Here is a 23961-nt window from a genome sequence, read left to right on the forward strand (position 1 = left end):
ATTTCACTTTCAGACTGACAAAGTGCAATCCGTCCTTGGAATTCTGCTGCAGAAATTGGTCAAGATAAGGACACAAAAATTCCTTGCACCCGAAAGTATGATTGAGGATTTTATGAAATCACGACTACCACCATTCAAAGTAGATGGAAAATCACTGCAGGTACGCATGAATCACAAAGCTGTTTTATACCTACTGTTTGTCATTTGTTTAGCAAACCATCACATTGAACTGAATCACAACAGTTGTGCTGCTCCAAGCAGTCATCATGTATGTACAAGGGTAGGTCTGTAAATATGTTGCAAAGTAATATGTAGGGCTCGGACATGGATGACCTAAAATATCTTTAAAAATGACGTATAGAATGAACTTAAAATTATTTTAAAATGGCCTTTTTTTTAAATAAAAAAAATGACCTAAAAATAATTTTTGCTCTTAAAATATTTTTTTCATAAATTATAAGAGAGTAGTTGAATAATTTGGTAAAACACATTATTTGGTGTTTGAAACTATTGAAGTAAAGGGGAGGAAAGCAATTAAGTGCTAATGTAGTTTTCTTTATTTTTCCTTCAAGGTTAGAGAAGCTATATAAATCATTCAACTCTTTTCAGAGTGGGCCTTGGGCAATACATTAGTCGATCAGCATCTGAATAATATGTGTATGAGGGCGTACCCAAAAGAAACCGGAATTTGCCAAAAAAATTTTGCCGGAATATGCCAAAAAAAAGGAGTTTTATTAACTTTGAGTTACAAATACCTTAGTCTCCTTCAAAGTATTGTCCATTTGACGGAATGCACTTATCCAAAGGGCATTCCCATTACTTGAAACATTTTTGGAAGTCCTCAACTGGGATATTGTTCAAGCCTTGATGCGCATGTTCCTGAACTTCAGCCACATCGGCAAAGTGTTTGCCTTTGAGCTCGTTCTTCATGCGGGGGAATAAAAAAAAATCACAAGGTGCAAGGTCCGGTGAATACGGAGGGTGAGGAACAATGGGTATTTGGTATTTTGCCAAAAACTGTTGGACACCTACAGCAGTGTGGGCTGGGGCATTGTTGTGGTGGAGCAACCGCCATAGCAAAATTTGCAGCAAATGTTTGTCAACACAAAGAACGTGCGGCACAGCACAGCTCCACGTCTACACAGGGCAACAGCACTCAGCACACTGGCGCGTCATAGTGTCTCCCCACTACATCTCGGGGCAGAAGTCTGAATTACGTCGGGCTTTCCTGCCAGATATGCTTTCCAGTTTCTTTTGGTTATCCCCTCGTATGTTGTGACTAATTTTAATTGAAAATCACAGATAAGGTTATAATAATGACCAGGAAAGGAACTCAAAGTAGCCTCCAACCATAGTATTTTAAATTTGATGAAAATCTAAATTTACCACAATTAATTATTTAATCCATTGCCAAATATATCAGGTAAATATAATATTTTGCTTTTGCATTGACCATACTTTTGAATAATTTTGTACTTGCTAAAAAGACTGTTCTAGCAAATACATTTACAATTCATGGAATAACAGGGAAGGAGCAAAAACAAATCTAAAAAAATAATATAAATGCAACAAAAATGGTAAAAAGAATTTTTAAATGATCTAAAATACAAGAAAGGCCAGATTCATAATTGGGAAAAGAGAGACGCGGTAGTAAGTTCCAACGAGGATGGTGGCAGTGGCCACTGAAATTAATCCAAAAAGAAAAACCAGCTTCGCGGATAAAAGTGAGTACTAGTTTCTCCGTATTTAAAGGCCAGATAATGTAAAAATAAGAATAATATTTTTTGGTTCCAACAAGGGAAACTGACTACTATCAGGTTTAGCCTCGTCTTCAAGAGCCCAAGAAGGAAATGATTTTTCATGAGCTTCCTAGCCCTAGTAATATGTGATGGCTTAGTTAGTAGAGTATATGGCAGTGCAATCCAACTTGGTAGTTTAGATAGCATAAGTTAGATATTTCCTGTGCATGTGCAGCTCAATACTGAAAATTGCAACCATGGTCAAGAAGTGAAAAACTGTAGAGTTTAGTGGTTTTTGAGTGGAGAAGGGTTTCCTGCAAAAGTTATCCATAAAAAAAATTTCTATTTTCTATTTATTACGAGTAGTATGTCGACTTAGGCAGGCAGGCCATTTGGCATGAATGGGAGAGAAAAGAAGAGTTTACACGATTCCTGTTGGGAAACCTGATGGTAAGAGACCTGTAAGAAGGCCAGGATGAAGATGGGGGGGGATGACGTTGAGATGGACCTAAAGGAAATCGGTAAGGATGGAAAGATTGGATTGGGACAGATGGAAGGCTTGTGTTGCTGCAGCCATAAACTTTCAGGTTTAAGAAGGCTAGAGAGTTAGTATTTGTGTCTCGTAACGTAGTACACAATTGGTTCAATAAATTCTCTGAAGGAGAAAAAGTTACCATGGAACACAGACCTCTTGTGTTGTTGAAGTAGACAGGTAGAAACTTCACTACGGAGTTCTCATGCTTTACGCTTCAACTGTTGACGTTCTGAAAAATGTGCTGAGAGGAATGGTGCAGAAGAATAAAATGGGCATGTCGTTGAAACACCTCTTTTCAAAGGCTTTCATGTTGCACATTTCAAGGCACTGATAAACAATGGGATAATTCATGATGGATGCGGCAATCATGGTTTAAGTATTACCTATGTGAAGTTTTGTTTCCACGTTGCACAATTGAATAGTTGTATCCAATTAATTTCGAAGTACAATGCTGTACCTTTAGGGAATGAAGGCAGTGAACCTTTGAGCCTTGAAAATTAATTGAAAAAAAAAACCTATCCAATTGTGCAACACAGAAACACAAACTTCACATAGGTAATGGGATATTTGTATCAATATTGATGAAATATTGGTACTCCAGCTACAAGCGGAAACATCATTGGTTGTCACCAACATATCTGCATCCCCAGTCTGCAAAGCCTCCACTCCATCCGAAGAAGCTCCTGCTGTGTGCATGGTGGACTTCCCATAGTGTAAATGTTAATAGCTGCTATCTACACTTGTCAACTCTGTATGCAGAATGCATTGCTTGAGAAGCAGCCAGCACCAGTGAACAGATAAAAAAGTGCAGTTCCTACAGGGCAATGCCAATTGGACCACATTGAGCTGAAGTGGCCCACAACATGATTAGCTCTAGCATGGGAACCAGCACGAAATTTCCCAAGTGATCATCACATCCACAATTGTGAGTTCTGAAATAACGAAGATTTCAAATTGGAGGCTGTCACTTTTATTTTATTCTTAAGACCAGACATTTTACAAAATGTATATACATGAGCTTTTATCTAGTTCTGTGCAAGTGTCCATTCATCAATTTAATTATATCCTCACTCATCCCCATCTTCGCAATTAGCTAAAAGTGGCAGAAAAGCAAAGTAAAATAAACCAAATCAATCAATCAATCTATTATGATGGTGTCTATTTTGGCCAATAGATTCCTTTGGTTTGCACTACTTCTGTCATTTTTTTAACATCCTACAGAAGATAAAAGCATTTTGATCACCTGATATTTTTATAAAGGATCCCTCATAATTTACATAACTTTCAAAGGAAAATTCATTAAAGGTGTTACGTACTGGTGCCTTTACCTTAAATGAGTGAGGTAATGTTGTATTCACTTGGAATTTGTTTGTAAATTCTTATCCAACATAAAATCGTGTTTCAGAATGAGTGCCTGCATTTAATAGGATGCACAGTCTGGTCTTCTCACAATTGCAAAACATTGAATTTTGTACTAGGGTAAATTAAGCATTAATGAAAATCATTAAGAGTTTTTCTACCTAGTGCAGTTCTGTTTTGCAGTAACTTAAATTAACCCTTTACAAAGCATGAGACAACAAGGCATTTTCCTTTCTCAGTGGGACTCATACCACTGTATGGCCTCAACATTGTCTTCAGTGTTGAAAATTCATGACATTAGATTGAAAACCACTTGCTCTATCTCTCACAAATAGTTGAAACAAACATTCATACAAAACATTATGTGCTAGTTTTCAACATCAGTGTCTTAGGGGTCTTAACTTGTCACATTTCTCCATTACGAATTCTGGCCTTGTTAATTCCGTGGTACCCTGATTTTACATTCCTGAATATTACATTTTTTGCATTCTCACTTAACAAATATTTGTAAGTTTAATATATATACACTCAAGTGCCAAAAATAATTGGATACCTACCTAATATTATGTAGGACCTCCTTTAGCCCACCAAAGTCCAGCAACTCGACATGGCATCGACTGACTAGACCAGTTGGCGGAATTCTCCTGAAGAGATGTTCAGCCATTCAGTGTCGATAGCTGCCCATAATTATGCAGGATCTTGTGCATGAATGGATCTTTCAATCGTATCTCAAATGTTTTCCAGAGGCAGCAGAAAAGGTATGTGGAAGGACAAGCAAGAAAAGAAAGAAACACCATGGTGGAATGAAAGAACTAGAGGAGCAGTGAAAAACAAAAATTATGCATTTAGAAAATGGTTTAAAGTTAAATCACAAAATGCATGAAAACAGTGCATGGAAAAGAAGAAAGAGGCAAGAACAGTAGTAAAGGAGGAAAGAAGAAAGTGGATGGAAGAATGGGCCAAAGTGGTAGAAGTTGATGTAGATGGGAACAAGAAAGTGTTGTACTGATTAGTGAGAGAAAGGAGACAGCTGTAGTTGTAGAAGAGGATGAAGATACAAGGAGAATGTGGAGAAATCATTGAGAAATTGCCGTATGTGAAAAAGAAAATGAACATGACAAAGTGAAGTTAAAGAAAACAGGAAAGAAAAAGTGAATTTCACATGGAAAGAAGTGGAGGAAACTATGAAGAGAGGTAGAGCACCTGGAGTAGACGAAGTGCCAGTGGAAATGATACTAGGAGCAGGAGTGATTGGTGTGCAGTGGCTGTACAGTGTGTTGAAAACAGTGTGGCAAGAGAGTGAAGTGCCAAGAGATTGGACAAAGGGACTAATAGTTCCCATATTCAAGAAGGGGGACAGAAAGGCATGTAAAAACTACACAGGAATAACACTTATGTGCCACTCAGCAAAGGTGTATGAGAAAATATTAGAGAAAAGAATAAGGGAAGTAACAGAGCTGAACATGAGAGAAGAACAGTATGGATTTAGAAGAGGCAGATCAACAGTAGATCTGATATTCACCATAAGACAAATGCAGGAAAAGCAATACAAGTATGGAAATGATTTGATAATGGCATTCCTAGATATAGAAAAGGTATATGATAGTATTAGGCAGAACAAAGATTTGGAAGGTTCCAAGAGAGAAAGGAGTCGAGGAAGAGAGAGTGTGGTTCAGTATGAGTAAAGGACTGAAAAAGGGAAGTGCTCTTTCCCCACTGCTCTTCATAATTACAATGGATGCAATTAATGAAGAGGTGTGGAAGAAGATAGGGGAGGAGCAGATGAAGGCCCTGTTGTTTGCTGATGACTTAGTAATATGGGGGAACAGGAAAGAAGAAGTGCAGAGACAGCTTGATAGTTGGAATGAGGAAATTATAAGAGCAGGAATGAAATTCAGTGCAGAAAAGAGTGAAGTGCTAATAACAGAAGAAACAGAGCCAGAAATGTACCAAGGATAAAGGTGGACACGGAAGAGTTGAGTAGTGGAGAGTTCCAAATATGTAGGAAGCATAATTGAGAGAAGTGGATGAATAGAGGAGGAGGTAAACAGAAGAGGACAAGTGGGTGGTGGGTGGACTATATCAAAGTGTTCGAAGATTAATATGGTACAGGGATGTGCCTATGAAATGCAAGAAGGTAATATATAACATATACTATGTGCTGATAATTATGTATGGAGCAGAGACTTGGACAATGACAGAAAGAGACAAAAGAAACATGCAGGCAGTGAAGATGAAATTTTTAAGGAGTATACTGGGGAAGACTAGAAGGGATAGAATGAGGAGATCCGACATACAGTGGGTGTGGTCAAACTTCAGGACAGGATAGATCAGGCACAGATGAGATGGTTCGGACACATGAAGAGGATGGATGCAGAAAGACTACCAGTAAGAGTTTTCATGCAAAAGGAGTGGGAACAAAGCCAAGGGGGAGACCAAGATGTCGGTGGAAAGAGCAGATAGCGGAGAATGTACAAGATGACAAGGTTGAAACATCGTGGAAAGAGAGGAGTGGCGGAAGACCAGAAGAAAATGGAGAGGCTTGACTTCCATGCCGACCCAACCAGAGGCAGGAAACGGCGAAGGATGATGATGATGACTTCCTTGTTTACCAATATATAATCTATTACAGACTTTTGTTCATTATTCGAACTGTATCTTCTAATTTTATGGCTGACATATTTCTTCTTAAACCAGCTATTACCTACTAACAGTCTGTTTCTCTTATCCCCATCAATCTGCTTGAAGTACTTCCGTATACACTTTCCTCTCTTCCCACTTGTGCATTAAAATCACCCATCACAATTTGCCATTCATTTCCTACTTGGTCTTCAAATTCTTCTTTCTCCTACCTTGTACATCATGTTTGTGGGGCATACACTTGGAATTATTTGTATTACTTTCCCTCTTACATCCATTTTTAGTTTTATAATTCTGTCATTTACCCTTTCTACTTCCTCACACAGCCCCTGTTGTCTCCAATTTCCAGTCCAGCTTGCTTCTTTCTTATCTCGAATTGTTGATGTTTTCGGCTGTCTGCTAATTGGGCCTGTCACAGCCTACATCTGAGTGGTGGGGCTGCCACCTGTGGGTTCCCAGGTACACCCTTGTTTTCTGTCAGGGTTCAAACTCCCTTAGCCTTTCTGGATCCCTCCAGGCCCACAAGACAGTGGGAGCAAACACTTTTATGGCGATGTTTATTCGCCATGACACAAGGCTGTCAATGGGTATGTTGTGGACACGCTCCACACCCTGATAGGCTTGCCACCTCGGTCTGGTACTGCTTATTTGGGTTTCCTCTTATTTGCAGCTCCCCCTCATATCTGAGCGAGGTTTCACTATCCGCCACCTGTAACACGTCCAGTAGCTGAGGCTCGCATTTGCACAATGAAGAACCAAAATGTCACCCAACAACATGGACCTCAACGAAACGTTGTACATTTGCAGCTTTGATCCAGGCAAGAAACTGTATCATTCTTTTCCTCTCGGGCCCCCATACCTCTACAGTTACAGGAGGTCGAAGTTTTCAGGACCCGCCAAATTATGTCACTCCGGCTCCTCTTTGCAGGAGTGTAGCACATCAACAAAACAATCATATTTCAGCATGCAATCATCGTAGCTCCATCAATTTCTCTTCTGTAGCCAATCAAAGTGTGCATATTCAAATATCCCACCGAATCTGATGCTGCCAAATTTTACTGAAATGACCTCACAGACACGTCTCTCATATGTCCCTCGTTGACTGTTGATGTGATTGATTTCACGCAGTGTTGCTTATCTTTTAGCAGAGATGATTCTGCTCAGATGTCGCTGGTTACAGTCATTAAGCAGACATGGTCAGCCACTGCACTGTCCAGGGTGGGAGGTAATGCTTGCAATGAGGTACTCGATGTACACCTTTGACACTGTGGATCGGGAAATGTTGAATACCCACAACTTCAGAAATTAAATGTCCCATGTGACTAGCTTCAACTATCATTCCACGTTCAAACTATGAAAATTCTCGCCATGTAGTCATAATCACATCAGAAGACGTATCACAAGAGTACAAGTGAAGCACTGATAATGCTTTGCCTATTTATACACTGTTATATGATTCTAACACCACGTGAATACTGCTATCCCATGACTTTTGGCACTTGAGTGTATATAAAATGGATACAGCAGAACTACATACTTGTGTATAGAGAATTGCTGTTCACATGTTTAATGAAATTTCCTCATACTTTCAGGAAACCATACCTGAGGGATCTCTTCCAGATTTAGGCAGCAAAGTTCGTCTTAAGCATCCAGACCATGTGTGTTTCCTTGTAAAACACAACATTCCAGAAGACTCCAATGAAAATGATGAAAGTTAGTAGCTTGAATAACAATAACAAATTAATCAGTATTGCCATTATAGATGATCCATTAACCTTTTGAAGATGGTTAGTTTCTAAAGAAACCACCAAAATTATGCACTCCAGAACAGCTGGTTTCAAACAAAACCAGCACCACATAGCAGCAATTAACATGTTATTTCTCAAAAACCACATGTAATATTTTGGTTCTGTTTCGTTTGTTCATTTACAGTGGTCGGAAGTAGCGTCACTACTGTAGCAAGCTACAAAATTTGTAGCTAAAGCTGTAGCGCCACTAGATTTTGAAAATTGTAGCTGTAGCGAAGCTACAAAATTCCTGGAGTTGTAGCGAAAATTTCTCGCTACAGCTACATTTATTCTCAACATTTTTAGGTAAATTTTGAATGTGGCAACAGCATCAAAAAAATTGGACATTGACATTTCGTAGATGTAGTATGATTATTCATATATACTTCAACTTACTAGAATCAATATAGTAATTTTGAGCTGGTAATTAAAAAATTGTTATTGGGAGGAGCAATACAATTTGTACCCAGGATGCTGATAACATCACCCACACCCCTATATGCCTTCATGGCATGGTGCTAAGCATAGGGTAGCACTTTACCTTTTACCTTTACCAAGGAGGTTCATAAAAACAATATCTATTACTCAGAAAATCTGGTTATGCATCATGTTCACAACAATTATCATCCTTGAAAGAGTCAGTGAGATATATTTCTCGTTCAAAATACTGCCCTCATATCAGTCTATTAAAAAGTGAAATATTTATTCTCAAGAAAAATATGTTGATATACGTATAAACATAAATAATCCTACCAAATATTATTTGTGTATAGTTGTAATCATTAAACTCAGATTCCAATTCTTAATTTGAATTGATACGCCACTTACATAGACACGTTATTCTGAAACAATATAGTAAAAATTAGTAACTGAAGAAACACTGCTATCAAAATTATCGAATGGCGAGAATCATGGTAAAAAATAACAGAATCTACTTTCAGGTAAGTACAACTATATTACTAGGGGCTTATTTTAAATATCCATTTGGTTGTATTAGTTTTTTTATGCAGAAGTAGCAAAGTAGCTAGTAGCGAACAGGAGTAGCGTAGCGAGCTACTTTTTTGTAAACGTAGCTGTAGCTGTAGCTGTAGTGAAGCTACAATTTTGGTAGAGTAGTTGTAGCTGTAGCAAAGCTACTTTTAAAATGTAGCGTACTGATCACTGGTCATTTATATACATGTGAAGGTTTGACACACTAGAATGCTAATATATTTATTGTTACTATTTTTAACAAGTGCATTTAATTTATTTATTTTTAATTGGAAAAATTTAAAATTGATATGTTTTTTTAAAAATGCATTGGCGTTCTCTGAAAATTTGACCTGGTTTCCCACAATAATTTTTATTTAATGTATATAGTTATTATATATTAATTAGGTATCATAGAAATAAAATACCAATGCAGGTGGTAGCAGTAGCAGTAGGTTGTTTTGCGGGGTAAGGGTGCCAGCCTTATACTGTCAGGCTTTTCCTTCCCTTAGCCTTTATTAGAGATCCCTCCCTTACTGCAAGGCAACAGGGGCAGTGCTTATTGAATGGTGGCACTTCTCGCCATTTCTCAGTCGTCGCTGGATTTTTGTGGTTTTTAAATGACAGTTTTCATGCCAGAAATAACTGTCTCCGCATCCACTGACGCTCCTTGTCCGCAATTGCTTATTTGTCACAGCTAGCCTACATATCTGTAGGCCGTTCCCCTATTTGCAACCCGGGGATGCGCTCGCCATCATAGATGTATGCTCCTGGGAATCTTGCCCAGTACTGAGTTTGAAGTTGCACTAATTTAGTATATTTGAAATTTCAGGTGAGGAAGAAAGTGGATTGGATGATTCGTGTACAAGTGGAACAAGCCAAGAACGATTTTTGTCTCACAGCTTGTTGCCCCTTCGTGATGAAGAAGTGCTCTGTGTATACAGCTCCCTCTACAATGACCGATTGAGTCACATGATGGGTTTGGATTTCTCAGAAGAAGGGGTAAGAGGATGTTTCCAGTTTGGAATTTTCTTCCGAGATATGTACCTTCGTGCTTGCTGTGGTTATATTTTTCTTGTGCATTTTTCTCCTTTTTTTAGATTATGATCATCTTTACCTTTAATTTGATGTAATTTGAAATTGTCATTGTTGTCCATTGTTCACCAATTCTTTTTCGGTCTAAGGGTAATAATGGACTCTTTCACATTCAGTTATTGTCTCTACATGCTGCTGTGTTGTTTCTTCTGTGGATGTCTTTCCTTTAGGAATAACACAGTGTGTATGTATGAGGGAGAGTCAAATTAAAACCTTAAGTTGTTTTTGTTTTTTTATCTGGTGGATTTCTACATGTAGGGTTGCACAAGTTTGCTGCATTTTATCATAGACCCATTGCTGATCAATATATACACTATGTTGACATTCATCACTGGACACCCCTCAAAAAGTACTCAGGATCATCTGTACACGTCATACAACCTATAAAAGGTGTTGCCGGTTGAGAATACACTCATACCAGCTACAGCAGTCAATATGGACAGACGATGCGAACTGAGTGAGGCGGAAAGAGGGATGATCATTGGAGACAACAGGTTTGGGCATTCGACCCGTGAGGTTTCCAACAAATTTCAGATACCCCGGTGGACAGTGAGTGATTAATGTTCGTGAAGTGGAAGCGAGGGGGGATCTTGACATGCCGACCCAGACCCAGTAAACCGAAAATATTAACAGATTGTGACGGTCGATGCTTGAAACGTGTGGTGAAGTCAAACCGGAAGGTGTCTTTACAGATGGTGGCACAGGAGTTTCAATCGGCTTCCAGTAGTGCTGCAAGTGATCATACTGTCCGCCGGGAGATCGTCGCACTTGGTTTTCATTGTCGTGCAGCAGTTCACAAGCTGCATATCACAGCCCGCAATGCAACCTGTCGGTTACAGTGGTGCAAGGAACGCTGCCATTGAACTCTCGAACAATGCAAATCCGTTGTATGGAGTGATGAATCGCCCTACCAGATGTGGCGGTCCGATGGATGTGTGTTGGTGTGCGGTTCGATACCCGGTGGAGGCACAAGTGGTTCGGATCCCACTTTAAACTGTAGGTCCAGTCCCGATTAGCCTTACTGTGCATAAAGTGGACTTAAAACAACAAATCAATTCAATTCAATTCGTGTGTTGGTGTGGCTTATGACCGGTAAACACTGTTTACAGGACACTATTTGTACCCATAGTGAAATTCGGCGGAGGTGGCATCATGGTGTGGTCCTGCTTTTCGTGGTATGGTCTTGGTCCTCTTGTTTTAGTTTGAAACATGAATGCTGATGTGTACCAAAATGTTCTGGACAATTCTGCGCTACAGACATTGTGGGAACAATTCAGTATTGGCCCATACCTGTTTCAGCATGACAATGCTCAATGTCATACGGCAGGCATTATCAACACGTGGTTTGAGGACATGGGTGTGCTAAAACTTGATTGGCCAGCCCAAAGTCCAGATATCAACCCCATTGAACACCTTTGGGACGAGTTGGAGCGCCACTTGAGAGCCAGGCCATGCTGCCCAAAAAACACCACTGAGCTGTTTGCCGCTTTGCAGGAGGAATGGGGCAAGATTCCCGTTGAGATATATCGCAAATTGGTGGAAAGTCTTCCTCGAAGGGTTGCGGACGTCATTGCGGAGAAAGGTGGCCCTACACGATACTGATGTGGTGCTACAACTGCATTAACATACTGGTATGGGGTGTCCGGTGACGAATGGCAACATAGTGTATTTTCAAGTTTGAGTTAGTGCCGGTATTCCTCAAGAAGAGGAATATTTGGAATGCAAGTGCAGTGACTTGTGACCCACTGCCAAGATCTTTCCACCCATCTGCCTGCGAACTGAGGCCATTGTTGAACTTCCTCCTCTGTTTGTGAGCTTGCTGGTGTGGTAAGCATGCACAGAGACATTGAATTTTCATTTGCCAGAGAATGTCTATAAGATTTTGGCTTCCAGGTGGCTCTTCACTGGTGCAAGTGTATGGACGAGGCGGTATGTTTAAAATGACAAAAATGTCATTTTGAATCTCGCCTGATCAGTGCTGCAGCCCTGAGATCGTTTTGCAAATAACAGTTGATCCCTGATGTAAATTTGACCTGTATACAATCTGTTCTATAATTTTTATCAGACTATTGAGGATTTCATTTTACTTTCCCTCATGTTCACATGTAGTACATGGTGCTGTTTATTTTAAAATGCACACTGCTGAGAAACATGTTAGAACTGCTGTGTAATTGATAGAAAATCTGAACTTTCAATGTAGTGAAGAACTCCTGGATAAAGCAGGATTTTGGTGAGAGAGATTGTTTTTCAGGGAAAAATGGTGGAGCAATGCTGTGTATAGAGTTTTTCTTATACAGAGTGTTTCATGTCACGTTACCCAAACTTTGATAATTTATATCATAAAAGTCGTTAGATATTTACATCGGGTTTTCTGCATTATAAAGCCTCATCCATTGAGATATTTTTCAATGCTTAACATTATCACTTTGCTCCATACAGAAAATCAGATAAATTAATAACTGGCGGAAGGCAGCGTTAAATATTTTCCAGAAATGCAATTTTGAGTGAGAAAAAGATATGAGAAATTATCAAAGGGCCGTATTTTGATGTCTGATGACTGATGCCATGTCAGTCTGTCATTTGCAACCAATATTGATGATGTGCAGCATTTGATGGATTTATGACTGGCAATTTTATGGGTCGAGTGAAAAAGTGCCATTTTTTGGACATATCTCCGTAGTTGGCAACACTAGCAGGTCGAAATTTTGTCAACAGACTCATGAAACATGTGTTTCAATATTGGCTATACAGTTACGTGAAAAATCATAAATTATGATATTGTACCGATATTGAACTCTTGAGAGAATCATAGGCTGCTCCTGGCTACCCTGAATTATCTTCGCTCCGCTTTTATGATTCACCCTTACCATTTCGTAACTAGCTCCATCAGCTGTGTTAGAATGGCTGCCAGGTGCATAGAAATTTACAGTTAAAAGTCAAATTTCGGTGCAAAATTATAATTTAAATTTTTCATGCAAATGTATGTCAATATTTAAGCACATGTTGTGTGCGTCTCTTGACAAAATTTCGACCTGCTTGTGTTGCCAACTATGGAGATATGTCTCAAAAATTGCACTTTTTCACTCTACCCATAAAATCACGTCATAAATCCATCAAATGGTCAATCATCATGATCAATATTCGTTGCAAATGCTTAAAACCTTGTAATAGTGTGTTGATATATGTAATTGTAAATGAATTGACCTGTTCAGCATCATGTACTTTTGATCTACTGAACGGAAAATAAATAAATAAATGAATGAATGAATGAAATGACAGATTGACATGGCATCCATCAGTCATCAGATGTCTAATTATGGCCCTTTGATAATTTCTTATATCTTTTTCTCACTCAAAAGTGCATTTCTGGAAAAAATTTAACACTGCCTTCTGCCAGTTATTAATTTATCTGATTTTCTGTATGGAGTAAAGTGATAATGTTAAGCATTGAAATATATATCAATGGATGAGGATTTATAATGCAGAAAACTCTGTGTAAATATCTCTAACAGTTCTCATGATATAAATTTTCAAAGTTTGGGTTGCGTGACTTTTTAAACACACTGTATTTATGCATCATGCAAATGCATATCTAATATGTAATGCTCACTTCTTGCTGCTTAGCCATGGATTCTAATGTTAGCTTTCTTCCAACAGCTTTCTCTCTGTTATCATAAGAAACAATCTTTGATTCATAAGGTTGGGGCCTGGGCAACTTTCACATACCAGTTATATATTTTGCTAGAAGCGAAATTCCAGTTATTGTTTCCATATGCTGGTAACACTGCCACTTATACATTGTTATTTTTTCCCCCAAGAATATTAGTCTATTTTCAATGAAACTTTGATGGCTGTAGGAATGTACCACTGATACATATTATATTAAATTAGGCACACACAGAAGATGTACTACGTAGATTTTCCAGTGAAAAATCTACATGCTATATATTACATTTTTCATTCACTTTGGTGTATTGTGGTGGTCACAGTGGTGTGCCAAATATCAATTTAAAAAAAAAAAGATTTTATTCTTCATTTTAACTGTCATTATTGGAACATACATTGTATACATTTCTTCACCTCCCCTAAAAGCACTGTCCTCAAGAAAGAAAGCAAAATTTATTTTATCTCATTATTTTTCTTGTAGTTTATGGTTGTTACAAGCATAAAAAACACAGTTTTTGTTGTGACATTTCAGGAGAACACATGCTCACTTCATCAGACATTTATTTTTAGTTTGAATAGAGAGACAGTTATAACAATGGTTAAAATATTTTTAACAAAAAAGAATCAGTTATACAATGAACCTTGTACAACAATGTAACATTACAAGATCCATTGTATAAATGATTATTTTTTTTAGTATATATGGCAGACAATGTAACAACTGTAAATTACATGAAAAATAGTTCTACAGGGTGGCTCAATAAGTCACTTAACACCCCCAGTACAAGGCCACTGCGGCATGGGACGTGAAAATGGCGATGACCAATCGTTATCAGGCCAAGGGGGAACCACATTGACGTCACCCGCATGGTTGGCAGCCATCTTGATGCCTGCCATCTTCAATTCAACTTCAGAAATTTAAATGGGAAGGGGGTTGTGCGACATATCAAAATGGGCTAGAATTTCACCAGGAAAACAACTGTGACATTTGTTTTCACCTAACTTTAATTGTTGCAGAGTTAACAATACCATAAAGTTATGGCTCAATAAGTCACTTAACACCCCCAGTACAAGGCCACTGCGGCATAGAACGTGAATATGGCGATGACCAATCGTTGCCTGGCCAAGGGGGAACCACACTGACGTCACCCGCATGATCGGCAGCCATCTTGATGCCCGCCATCTTGAATTCAACTTCAGAAATTTAAATGGGAAGCAGTACCCTCATCCGTGGCTGTTTTCGGACGTCCATGTCGCGGCTTGTCATCCACAGATCCAGTATCTTGGAACTTTGCCAGCAACTGGCTGACGGCCACATGTGACACCGGTTGTCTTGCAGGATTGCGGTTATTGAAGTCTGCGGCAATGTCACGCGTACTTCTCTCCCCTGACATCAATATGATGGCAATCCGTTCCTCACGTGTTAGTGGTATTTTCGTTCAGATCAGTGAAAAAGGAAATATGCTACTCTTGACACGATCAATTCACATCATCACTCTTTTAAACTTTTATGTAAAGACAAAACACAATCGTAATTCCCATGCCAACCAAGACTACAAGATATGTACATACCGGTAAGTCAATATCCGGACATTTTCAGTGATTGGTCTAACAATAAATACCACATAATCACATACTAACGATTATTTGAACAATAAACATTTAAGCAAAAAGGAAAGGACGTGTCACTCTCCCATGCGGCAATCGCCCTTAAATTTAAAGTTAGGTGAAAACAAATGTCACAGTTGTTTTCCTGGTGAAATTCTAGCCCATTTTGATATGTCGCACGACCCCCTTCCCATTTAAATTTCTGAAGTTGAATTCAAGATGGCGGGCATCAAGATGGCTGCCGACCATGTGGGTGACGTCAGTGTGGTTCCCCCTTGGCCAGGCAACGATTGGTCATCACCATTTTCACGTTCCATGTCGCAGTGGCCTTGTACTGGGGGTGTTAAGTGACTTATTGAGCCATAACTTTGTGGTATTGTTAACTCTGCAACAATTAAAGTTAGGTGAAAACAAATGTCACAGTTGTTTTCCTGGTGAAATTCTAGCCCATTTTGATATGTCGCACGACCCCCTTCCCATTTAAATTTCTGAAGTTGAATTCAAGATGGCGGGCATCAAGATGGCCGCCGACCATGTGGGTGACGTCAGTGTGGTTCCCCCTTGGCCAGGCAACGATTGGTCATCGCCATTTTCACGTCCCATGCCGCAGTGGCCTTGTACTGGGGGTGTTAAGTGACTTATTGAGCCACACTGTACAATGCATACATGAAAGAAAAATTATTTTATCTCTATGACAATTGGTTCTCGAGCTATGATTTTTTTTTGTATCACAGCTATCCATGCATGTAAGGCTCCGTCCACTAAAGGTTAACCCAGTGGTTCTCAAAGTGTGTGCCGCGGTGCCACGAAATGTTCCAATACTTTCACTGAAATGACACTTACTTGTTAGTTAAATGACACTTATTTGTTAGTCTGCAAGAATCTAACCATCACATCAATCTAAGTATGTGTTTATTTAGTGAAACACTAAGGGTGCTGCCAAATGAATAATTTTGAGAACCCCTGGGTTAACCTCTGATGCCCCATGGTGCTTCTGTTCTCTAATTCCAAGCTGCTCTACATATTCATCAAATAAATCTTTTGCCTTATCTGATGAATATATGCCCTTACCTGTATCAATCCAGGCCCACAAAATGCAGCAAAAAAATATCCACAAAAAAGAAAAGGCAAAAAAACAGTGTGAGTAAACCTGCAACATCTTACACTACCACGGTCAGTGTTCTTCAATCTTCTCAGGTGTTTTTAGTCTTTCATTTCTTCATTTGGGGGGGTGGGGGTCGATGATGACCTGAAGCTGACAAAGCATTTGTGTTTTAATTTCATGTGTGTGCATGAATTGTGATTTTCTACCTGTAATGATACAAGTAAGGGCATGTTGATCTAAATAGTTATAAGAGTGGAACCCTGAAAGCATAAAATCAAGGTTGCACTGTATTAATTTTCTATTGCACATTCCTTACAGTGTTATTCTTAAGAAAATTCTAGATGATGTGATATTGAAATACAGTAATTTTTATTGATCTATTTTTTAAATATATAATAGAGTATGTTTCATAATTGCCTCTGGGATTTCGGAAGTCTGTTGCTCAGAGGCCAACTCACCCACGGGAATGAAAGCATGTCAGGGAAGAGAGTAAATATCCAAGTTTTTAACCCACCATACAAATGTTCGATATGTCCTCCCTTGTTGACTTGACACGTGAATTCTTGAAATCTTGCTTGTATGCAGTCCACAGTCTCCGGTATGGTCCCCGCCTACCTGTTCATTTTACGCCTGTCAAGTCACCAAGAGAGGACATATCCCCATCGAACATTTGTAAGATGGGTTAAACACTTGGATTTGCAATATAACCTGTAACATGACAAAAATACTGGCTAAAATATGGGAGTTTCATTATCACTTGTTTCTGGTTTTCATAAAATTTCTGTATTTCATTGGAAAGTTTCCTATTTTCATTGTGCCATATATAAATAGGATATTGGTAATTATGGAGAAAAGTGATGACTAGGGCTCGGAAGTTGATGAAAAATCATCTCTTTTTCTGAGCCTTGAAAACAATGCTAAACCTGATATCAGCATGTTTCCCTTCAGTTACAACCAGAAAACATTATTCTTATTGTGCATTTTTTTTTTCATTTTTAGTCTTTTTTTTTTACTTTTAGGTCATTTTCAGTATTTGTTGCTGTTTTTATTGAATTTTCTTCATTTTTTAGGTTTTTTTCTCCTCCCTTGTTTTGCGAATTTTAAATGCATTTGCTAGCATAACTTACATATTTAAATTTCTTGAGGTGGACCTTTTAGCAAGATTGCCATTAATCGGAAATATGGTCAATGGAAATGTACCTAGTCTTACCATAAATACTGTCACAAAGTTTTAAGTAAATTGACACAAAATGCTGAGAGATATTTTAATATCCTAATAACATTACTGAAATGGATGCATGACAAATGAAAATCACAAATCAATATTCATAATGGCCACCCTTAGCATGCACACATTCCGTAAGTCTTTGTGGCCACGCATCAATTGAATTACGCAACACATCGACTGGAAAATGAGAACTGCCTTCAGAAGAGATCGACCGCTTTAAACTTTCAATATTGGGATGTCTCTTCTTGCAAGCCATCTCCTGAAGCTTGGACCACAATTTGGAGTCCAAAGGGTATAGGTCCGGACTTGCAGAAGGCCAATCTGAAGTGGAAAGTCTGGAACATTTGCTATGAGGGCATGCTCCATTTCTGTGAAAAAGGGGTCAAAACATCAGCCAAAGTGTACCAGCAGACAGTGCTTGAGAGACTAGTCAAGAATCTCAACAACACTCTCTTCCATGGTCAGAACTGGAGCTTCTAGCAGGATTCAGCCCCAAAATATGGGGCCTGAACAACACAGCAGTGGCTGGAGGCAAATGTACCAGACTTAATTTCCACCTCGGATTAGCCTTCTGCAAGTCCGGACCTATACCCTTTGGACTACAAATTGTGGTCCAAGCTTCAGCTTGCAAGAAGAGACATCCCAATATTGAAAGTTTAAAGCGGTCTCTTATGAAGGCAGTTGCTCATTTTCCAGTCAATGTGTTGCGTAATTCAATTGATGTGGCCACAAAGACTTACGGAATATGTGCGTGCTAAGCATGGCCATTTTGAATAGTGATTTGTGATTTTGATTTGTCATGCATCCATTTCAGTAATGTTATTAGGATATTACAATATCTCTCAGCATTTTGTGTCAATTTACTTAAAACTTTGTGACAGTATTTATGGTAAGAGTAGGTACAATATTATTTTAACCGAAATGTTTGGGAATGCATTAAATAATTTATTGTGGTAAATTTATTTTTCCTCCAGCAAACTTAAAATACTTTGTGTAAAGCCTACTTTGAGGTTCCCTTGGTGACCTCTATTATCGCTTTAATCTGTGGTTTTAAAGTGAAATTAGTCAATATTTAAAATAATATAATGTGATGTGCACGAAACACAACCGTATTTTCAGATGCTGACTGACTGCTGGATCATGGAAAGTCCAGTCATACAGAAAAACCTTGCCGTGTATTTTATGTAACCTGTAAAAATAAAGAAAACTACATTAGCATTTAATTGCTTATATCCCTTTGCTTTAGTAGTTGAAACCACCAAACAACGGTTTTTATCGAATTATTCAACTACTCTCTTGTAATTAAGGAAAAATGAAGCTTTCATTTTCAGAGCGAAAATTATTTTTAGGTCATTTTTTAAAAGTTTTAAGTCATTTTTAAAGAATTTTAAGGTCATTCTATGCGTCATTTTTTACATTTTTTAGGTCATCAACTTAGGAGCCCTAGTGATAACGTTTTGTGGCTTTTGTTGCTGCCAATGGAGCCAAACAGCTACAAGCTTTTATTTTTCTTTCTTTCAGTGTGGCTTTGCAATGCGTTTCCCTAAGCACTACATGGATGCAATGTGTCAGTTGAAGTCATCATGTGATCAATTCACAGCTGTTAAAGAATTGCAACTCCAGTTGGACGATGAGAAAGAAAACCTCATTCGAGCATTATGGAGCTCGCATTTGTTAGAAGTAATTCCAAGCATTAATGGAAAAGTGGTGAAATCTACAAAGTTAGATTAACTTTGTTACAAAGAAGGTAGAGTGAAATATATGCAGTCTGTGAAAGTATTTTGGACCTTTTTAATACATATGCCTATGTACTGTACAAATATTTTGGCATGTATTTAGTTTATGGGAAGAAATGGTGTGGTATGTTTTTAGAGAAACTGAGAATCAAAATGATTGTTAAGGCATAGTGTTATGGAATGTTACTATACAAGTGCACTTATGAGTCTCTCTTAATATTATTTGTGTGCTCTAACTTGAATCAATTTAAGTAAAAAAATATACATTTGGAATATTTGTTTTTAAGTTGTTTTAGTGAAGAAATTAAGCAAAGTGCAACTGTGGTGTAATCAAGATAATGTTGAACTATTTACCACTTTCTGTTGTAGGGAGAACAATATTTCAATATAATATTTTGATATCACCACTGTTTCTTTCTTCAGGTTATTAGGACTGTGGTTTAGACAGGAACACATGAGAATAACAAAACTCATAAAAGACATTTATTATGCAGTAAAAATCTAGAAACATGAACCCAATGTTCCAAAATGTGACAATGATGTATTGTTTTCTTTTTTATGTTGGTATCATGTTTGACTTCATTTTATTTTTGAATAAACAGGACTAAAAGAGAACTTTTTCTGGTTTGTGAAGAGAGGACTTTTGAGCAATAAGTTTGTGTACCTATTGATTGAAGTCCTCTTCTATGTATATAGTTCATTTGGTCTCTGTAACTGGTATATTAGTATATGAGTTTATAATCCTGGTGCTGTAATTGTTATCTCTTTAAGAAATTCATGCACTTATAGTAAAATTAAATTTATGGGACTAGTTATTTTGTCACTTCCGTGATCCTCCAGTTGGAAGTGTTGATTGTCATGTTTTGTTCACATAATGTTTGCAAATGACACTTCGTGGGAAAGCTGTGGGTTTTTTCATTGGTTAAATGCATGGCATATGTTTTTCTTTCAAAGTTCATATGTCTTAATATCCACCCTGATACCATTCTTTCAGCATTGTAAAACCTAGCCGAGCTGCTACAATATTATGGAGACAGGTGACATGATTGTGTGTTATCATGTGTGAATGCTGACACAGAACTGATCGGCTTGTCACCACCGTACATTTGTGCAGGAAAAGTATTCACTTGTACATCTTTGTCATCCATCATGTTATGGCTTGGTTTATGTTGCTGTAGCTGGTTAACTGGTAGATGATGAAGCAGCTCCCAACATCATGGAGTCTAAAGTGGTCAGGCAGGAGATTTGCACCTTTAGGATCTCCTTTCTACACCATGCGTAGGAACTTGACTATAATACAGGTTGGGATGCAATTCTCTATCTGCTATCTTCTGACTGGACGGCCTTCAACCCTTCAACTGCTTTCGCTCGGTTCATTTCTGCAGAACTAGTGTGCTCCTTTATCAACGATCCAACCAGCTTGGCAGAAATACTTTGAATTAATCTCGTAAACAACTAAATTAATTTCACATTCTTGGCAGAAATGCATTGAATTAATCTCGTGAACAACTAAATTAATTTCACATTCTTGGCAGAAATGTATTGGATTAATCTCGTGAACAACTAAATTAATTTCACATTCTTGGCAGAAATGCATTGAATTAATCTCGTGAACAACTAAATTAATTTCACATTCTTGGCAGAAATGTATTGAATTCATCTCGTGATCAACTAAATTAATTTAATTTAATGTGTTTTATTTAATAAGATATACCTGTTATGTTACCAATAATTCAAATAAACTTTTGGAATCCACTCTTATCATTTCCAAATGCAAATAAGTGCTGGCACAACAGAGAAATGAATATCTTCCTTTGCAAATGGTAATTTCCAACAAGACAAGATCTAAAAGTCTGCCTGGTTTAAACTTTGTTCTGCTGTTTTTACTCGAAAGTAATATGTATTACGGACGTGGCATATTCCCTCCTTATTAATGGAGGAAGTTGCATTCATTTAATTCAAATGCTACAAAATCTGAATAGAACTATTTTTTTCAACTAATTTTTATTACTTGTCCTTGTATTTAGTTGTAAAGTCATTGCACTTATCCAAATGATACACTGTAAAATTCCATTGCATGTTTCAAGTTAGAACACACATTACTGGGCTGTGCTTTGTTACTATTACATGTTAAATATATGCTTGTAGACGACAAGGTTCATGTCGTTTTCAACTTGTTGATTAGTTTGTTATACTATTGCAATGCTGAGACTTTTTTTCCAAACAAAATATGGAGTAAAGTTTGCCTGATTCATGTGTTCAGTATTTTCATTTTTTTGTGTATTTTAAGAATAAATACAAATGTGCAATTCCTACAATTCTCTTTTTCATTAGGCCTGTCTTTTATCCATTTTTTTACTTCTGCTTTTATCCTTTTAGTGTGATTTCTTTTGACTATCCTGAGGAAGGATCTGGCAACAGGTCCAAAATGGTGGGTTTTTAATAATAACTAATTATGCTACATGTAAGTAGTGAAGTGTGTTTTATTTAATAAGATATACCGGTTATGTTACCAATAATTCAATACCGAACAGCAAATGTTTTAAAATTATTTTAGAAAAATGCATATACAGGGTGCAGCAACTGAATGTGACTGTTTTTAATTACACGTCCATCTTTATTCTTGGTTCATTTCTGGCTCTGTTTCTTGTTATTAGCACCTCGCTCTTTTCTGCACTGCATTTCATTCCTGCTCTTCTGACTTTCTCATTCCAACTATCAGCTGATGACTTAGTAATACATGTAGTACAACATGTATTAAATTGAGTTTGTTGCATGAAAAAGTTTTGGTTTTATTTGTAATTAAAAACTGTCAGGTTAAGTTGCCACAGCCTGTATTAAATATTCGAAGGAAGAATGAATCTGAGGTGCTGGTTATGGTCGAAATTCATACATACTGTAAATTAAATAAAATGTCGCAAAGTAGGTGCTAAACACATTTATTGTTCGGATGAGTGGCACATGGATTTGTCAATACCGATGAAAGTAACTAGAATATAAAAAAGGAAAGTTAAATTTATTGTACTTACGTATTTGAGTATATGTTCCTACCATAGAACGACGTTTCAGAGATAGACTATCTCCTTCTTCAGGTTCATATAAAAAAACCAGGTACTTGGCATAGTACTGTGTCAAAAATGTAATATGAGGATTATGGTTAAGGGTTGGTTAGGATACATTTAAAAAATATTATGTTTTGGCTATTAGAAGTACGTAAAAAGCATGTCGTTCCCTAAAAAGACTTGTACAATAGACCTATTCACAGGTACAAGTCTTTTTAGGGAACGACACGCTTAACCATAATCCTCATATTACATTTTTGACACAGTACTATGCCAAGTACCTGTTTTTTTTTATATGAACCTGAAGAAGGAGATAGTCTATCTCTGAAACGTCGTTCTACGGTAGGAACATATACTCACATACGTAAGTACAATAAATTTAACTTTCCTTTTTTATATTCTGGATTTGTGAGTAACACACGACTAACCTACAAAATGAAAGTAACTATTTTACAAAGAATAGAAAATATGCTGAAATGAATAGTAGTATTTTTAAAAATGCACAGTGCTATACACCTGTCATGCACTAGTACAACAATACGTAACATTGACTGACCTGACAGTAGTTGTTGAAAAAATGGTTCCCATGAACGTCCAGACAGATCTGCACGGGTTTCTTATTGTTCTCAAAGACTCTCACAAGTTGTTCATGTGGAATGTTCTTTGTGAAATCACGAATAGCAGTTTGAAGTAGGGGTGGCCAGATCCGGATCCTGGCAGATCCGAAATCCGGATCCGGTTGGTTCCGGATCCTAAAATTTTTCGGATCCAGATCCAGAACTTTCGGATCCGGAATTTTCAGATTCGGATCCGGATCCAGAACTTTCGGATCCGGATCCAGAACTTTCGGATCCGGATCCGGATCCAGAACTTTCGGATCCGGATTCAGAACTTTCGGATCCGGATCCAGAATTTTCGGATCCGGATCCAAAACTTTTGGATCCGGTACTTTCAGATCCGGATCGGGTACTTTCAGATCCGGATCCGGAATTTTCGGATCCGGATCCGTTTTGCCATCCCACATGCGCTTCTTTGGAAAGTAAGAATGTGCTTATAACATATTGTTACCTGCTAATATACATACACATATATATATATAGTGTGTGTGCTCGTGTGCGTGATTTGTAATTAATTAATACACTTACTTACTAGGGAGGTCTAAGTCTCCCCCTCCGATTTCCATGAAACTTGGCAGGTGTATAGAGCCCCCCTCAAATGTCAAGATGAGAAATTGAAGTGGGGATCTGTCCCCGAAACCACGTAAATATGGCATAGGAAGAAACAGGGGGCATACGGCCTCTCTATACACCTGTCAAATTTCATGGGAATCGGAGGGGGACACAGGGGTCAGATGATTCCCACGGCAATTTGTCCTAATCTTGACATTTGAGGCGGGTTTTGCCCCCTAAAACAGTATTTTAGCCGAAACAAA

The 23961-nt window shown here is 37.9% G+C and overlaps 1 protein-coding gene across 1 annotated transcript in view; it reads left to right on the top strand.

The window, feature by feature from the left end:
- LOC146002547 (ribosomal oxygenase 2-like) overlaps positions 1-21875 on the top strand; it is a 45361-nt gene extending 23486 nt beyond the window's left edge. Inside the window, exons 6-9 of the mRNA XM_083140472.1 lie at positions 14-160; positions 7866-7986; positions 9862-10031; positions 19253-21875. Coding sequence (XP_082996598.1) covers positions 14-160; positions 7866-7986; positions 9862-10031; positions 19253-19462 — 648 coding nt within the window. The 3' untranslated portion in view covers positions 19463-21875. The remainder of the gene's footprint in view (positions 1-13; positions 161-7865; positions 7987-9861; positions 10032-19252) is intronic.
- The last annotated feature ends 2086 nt before the right edge of the window (positions 21876-23961 follow it).

The sequence above is a fragment of the Lepisma saccharinum genome, chromosome 18 (genome assembly GCF_977018435.1).
Source record: "Lepisma saccharinum chromosome 18, izLepSacc3.1, whole genome shotgun sequence".
NCBI classification, from domain to species: Eukaryota; Metazoa; Arthropoda; class Insecta; order Zygentoma; family Lepismatidae; genus Lepisma; species Lepisma saccharinum.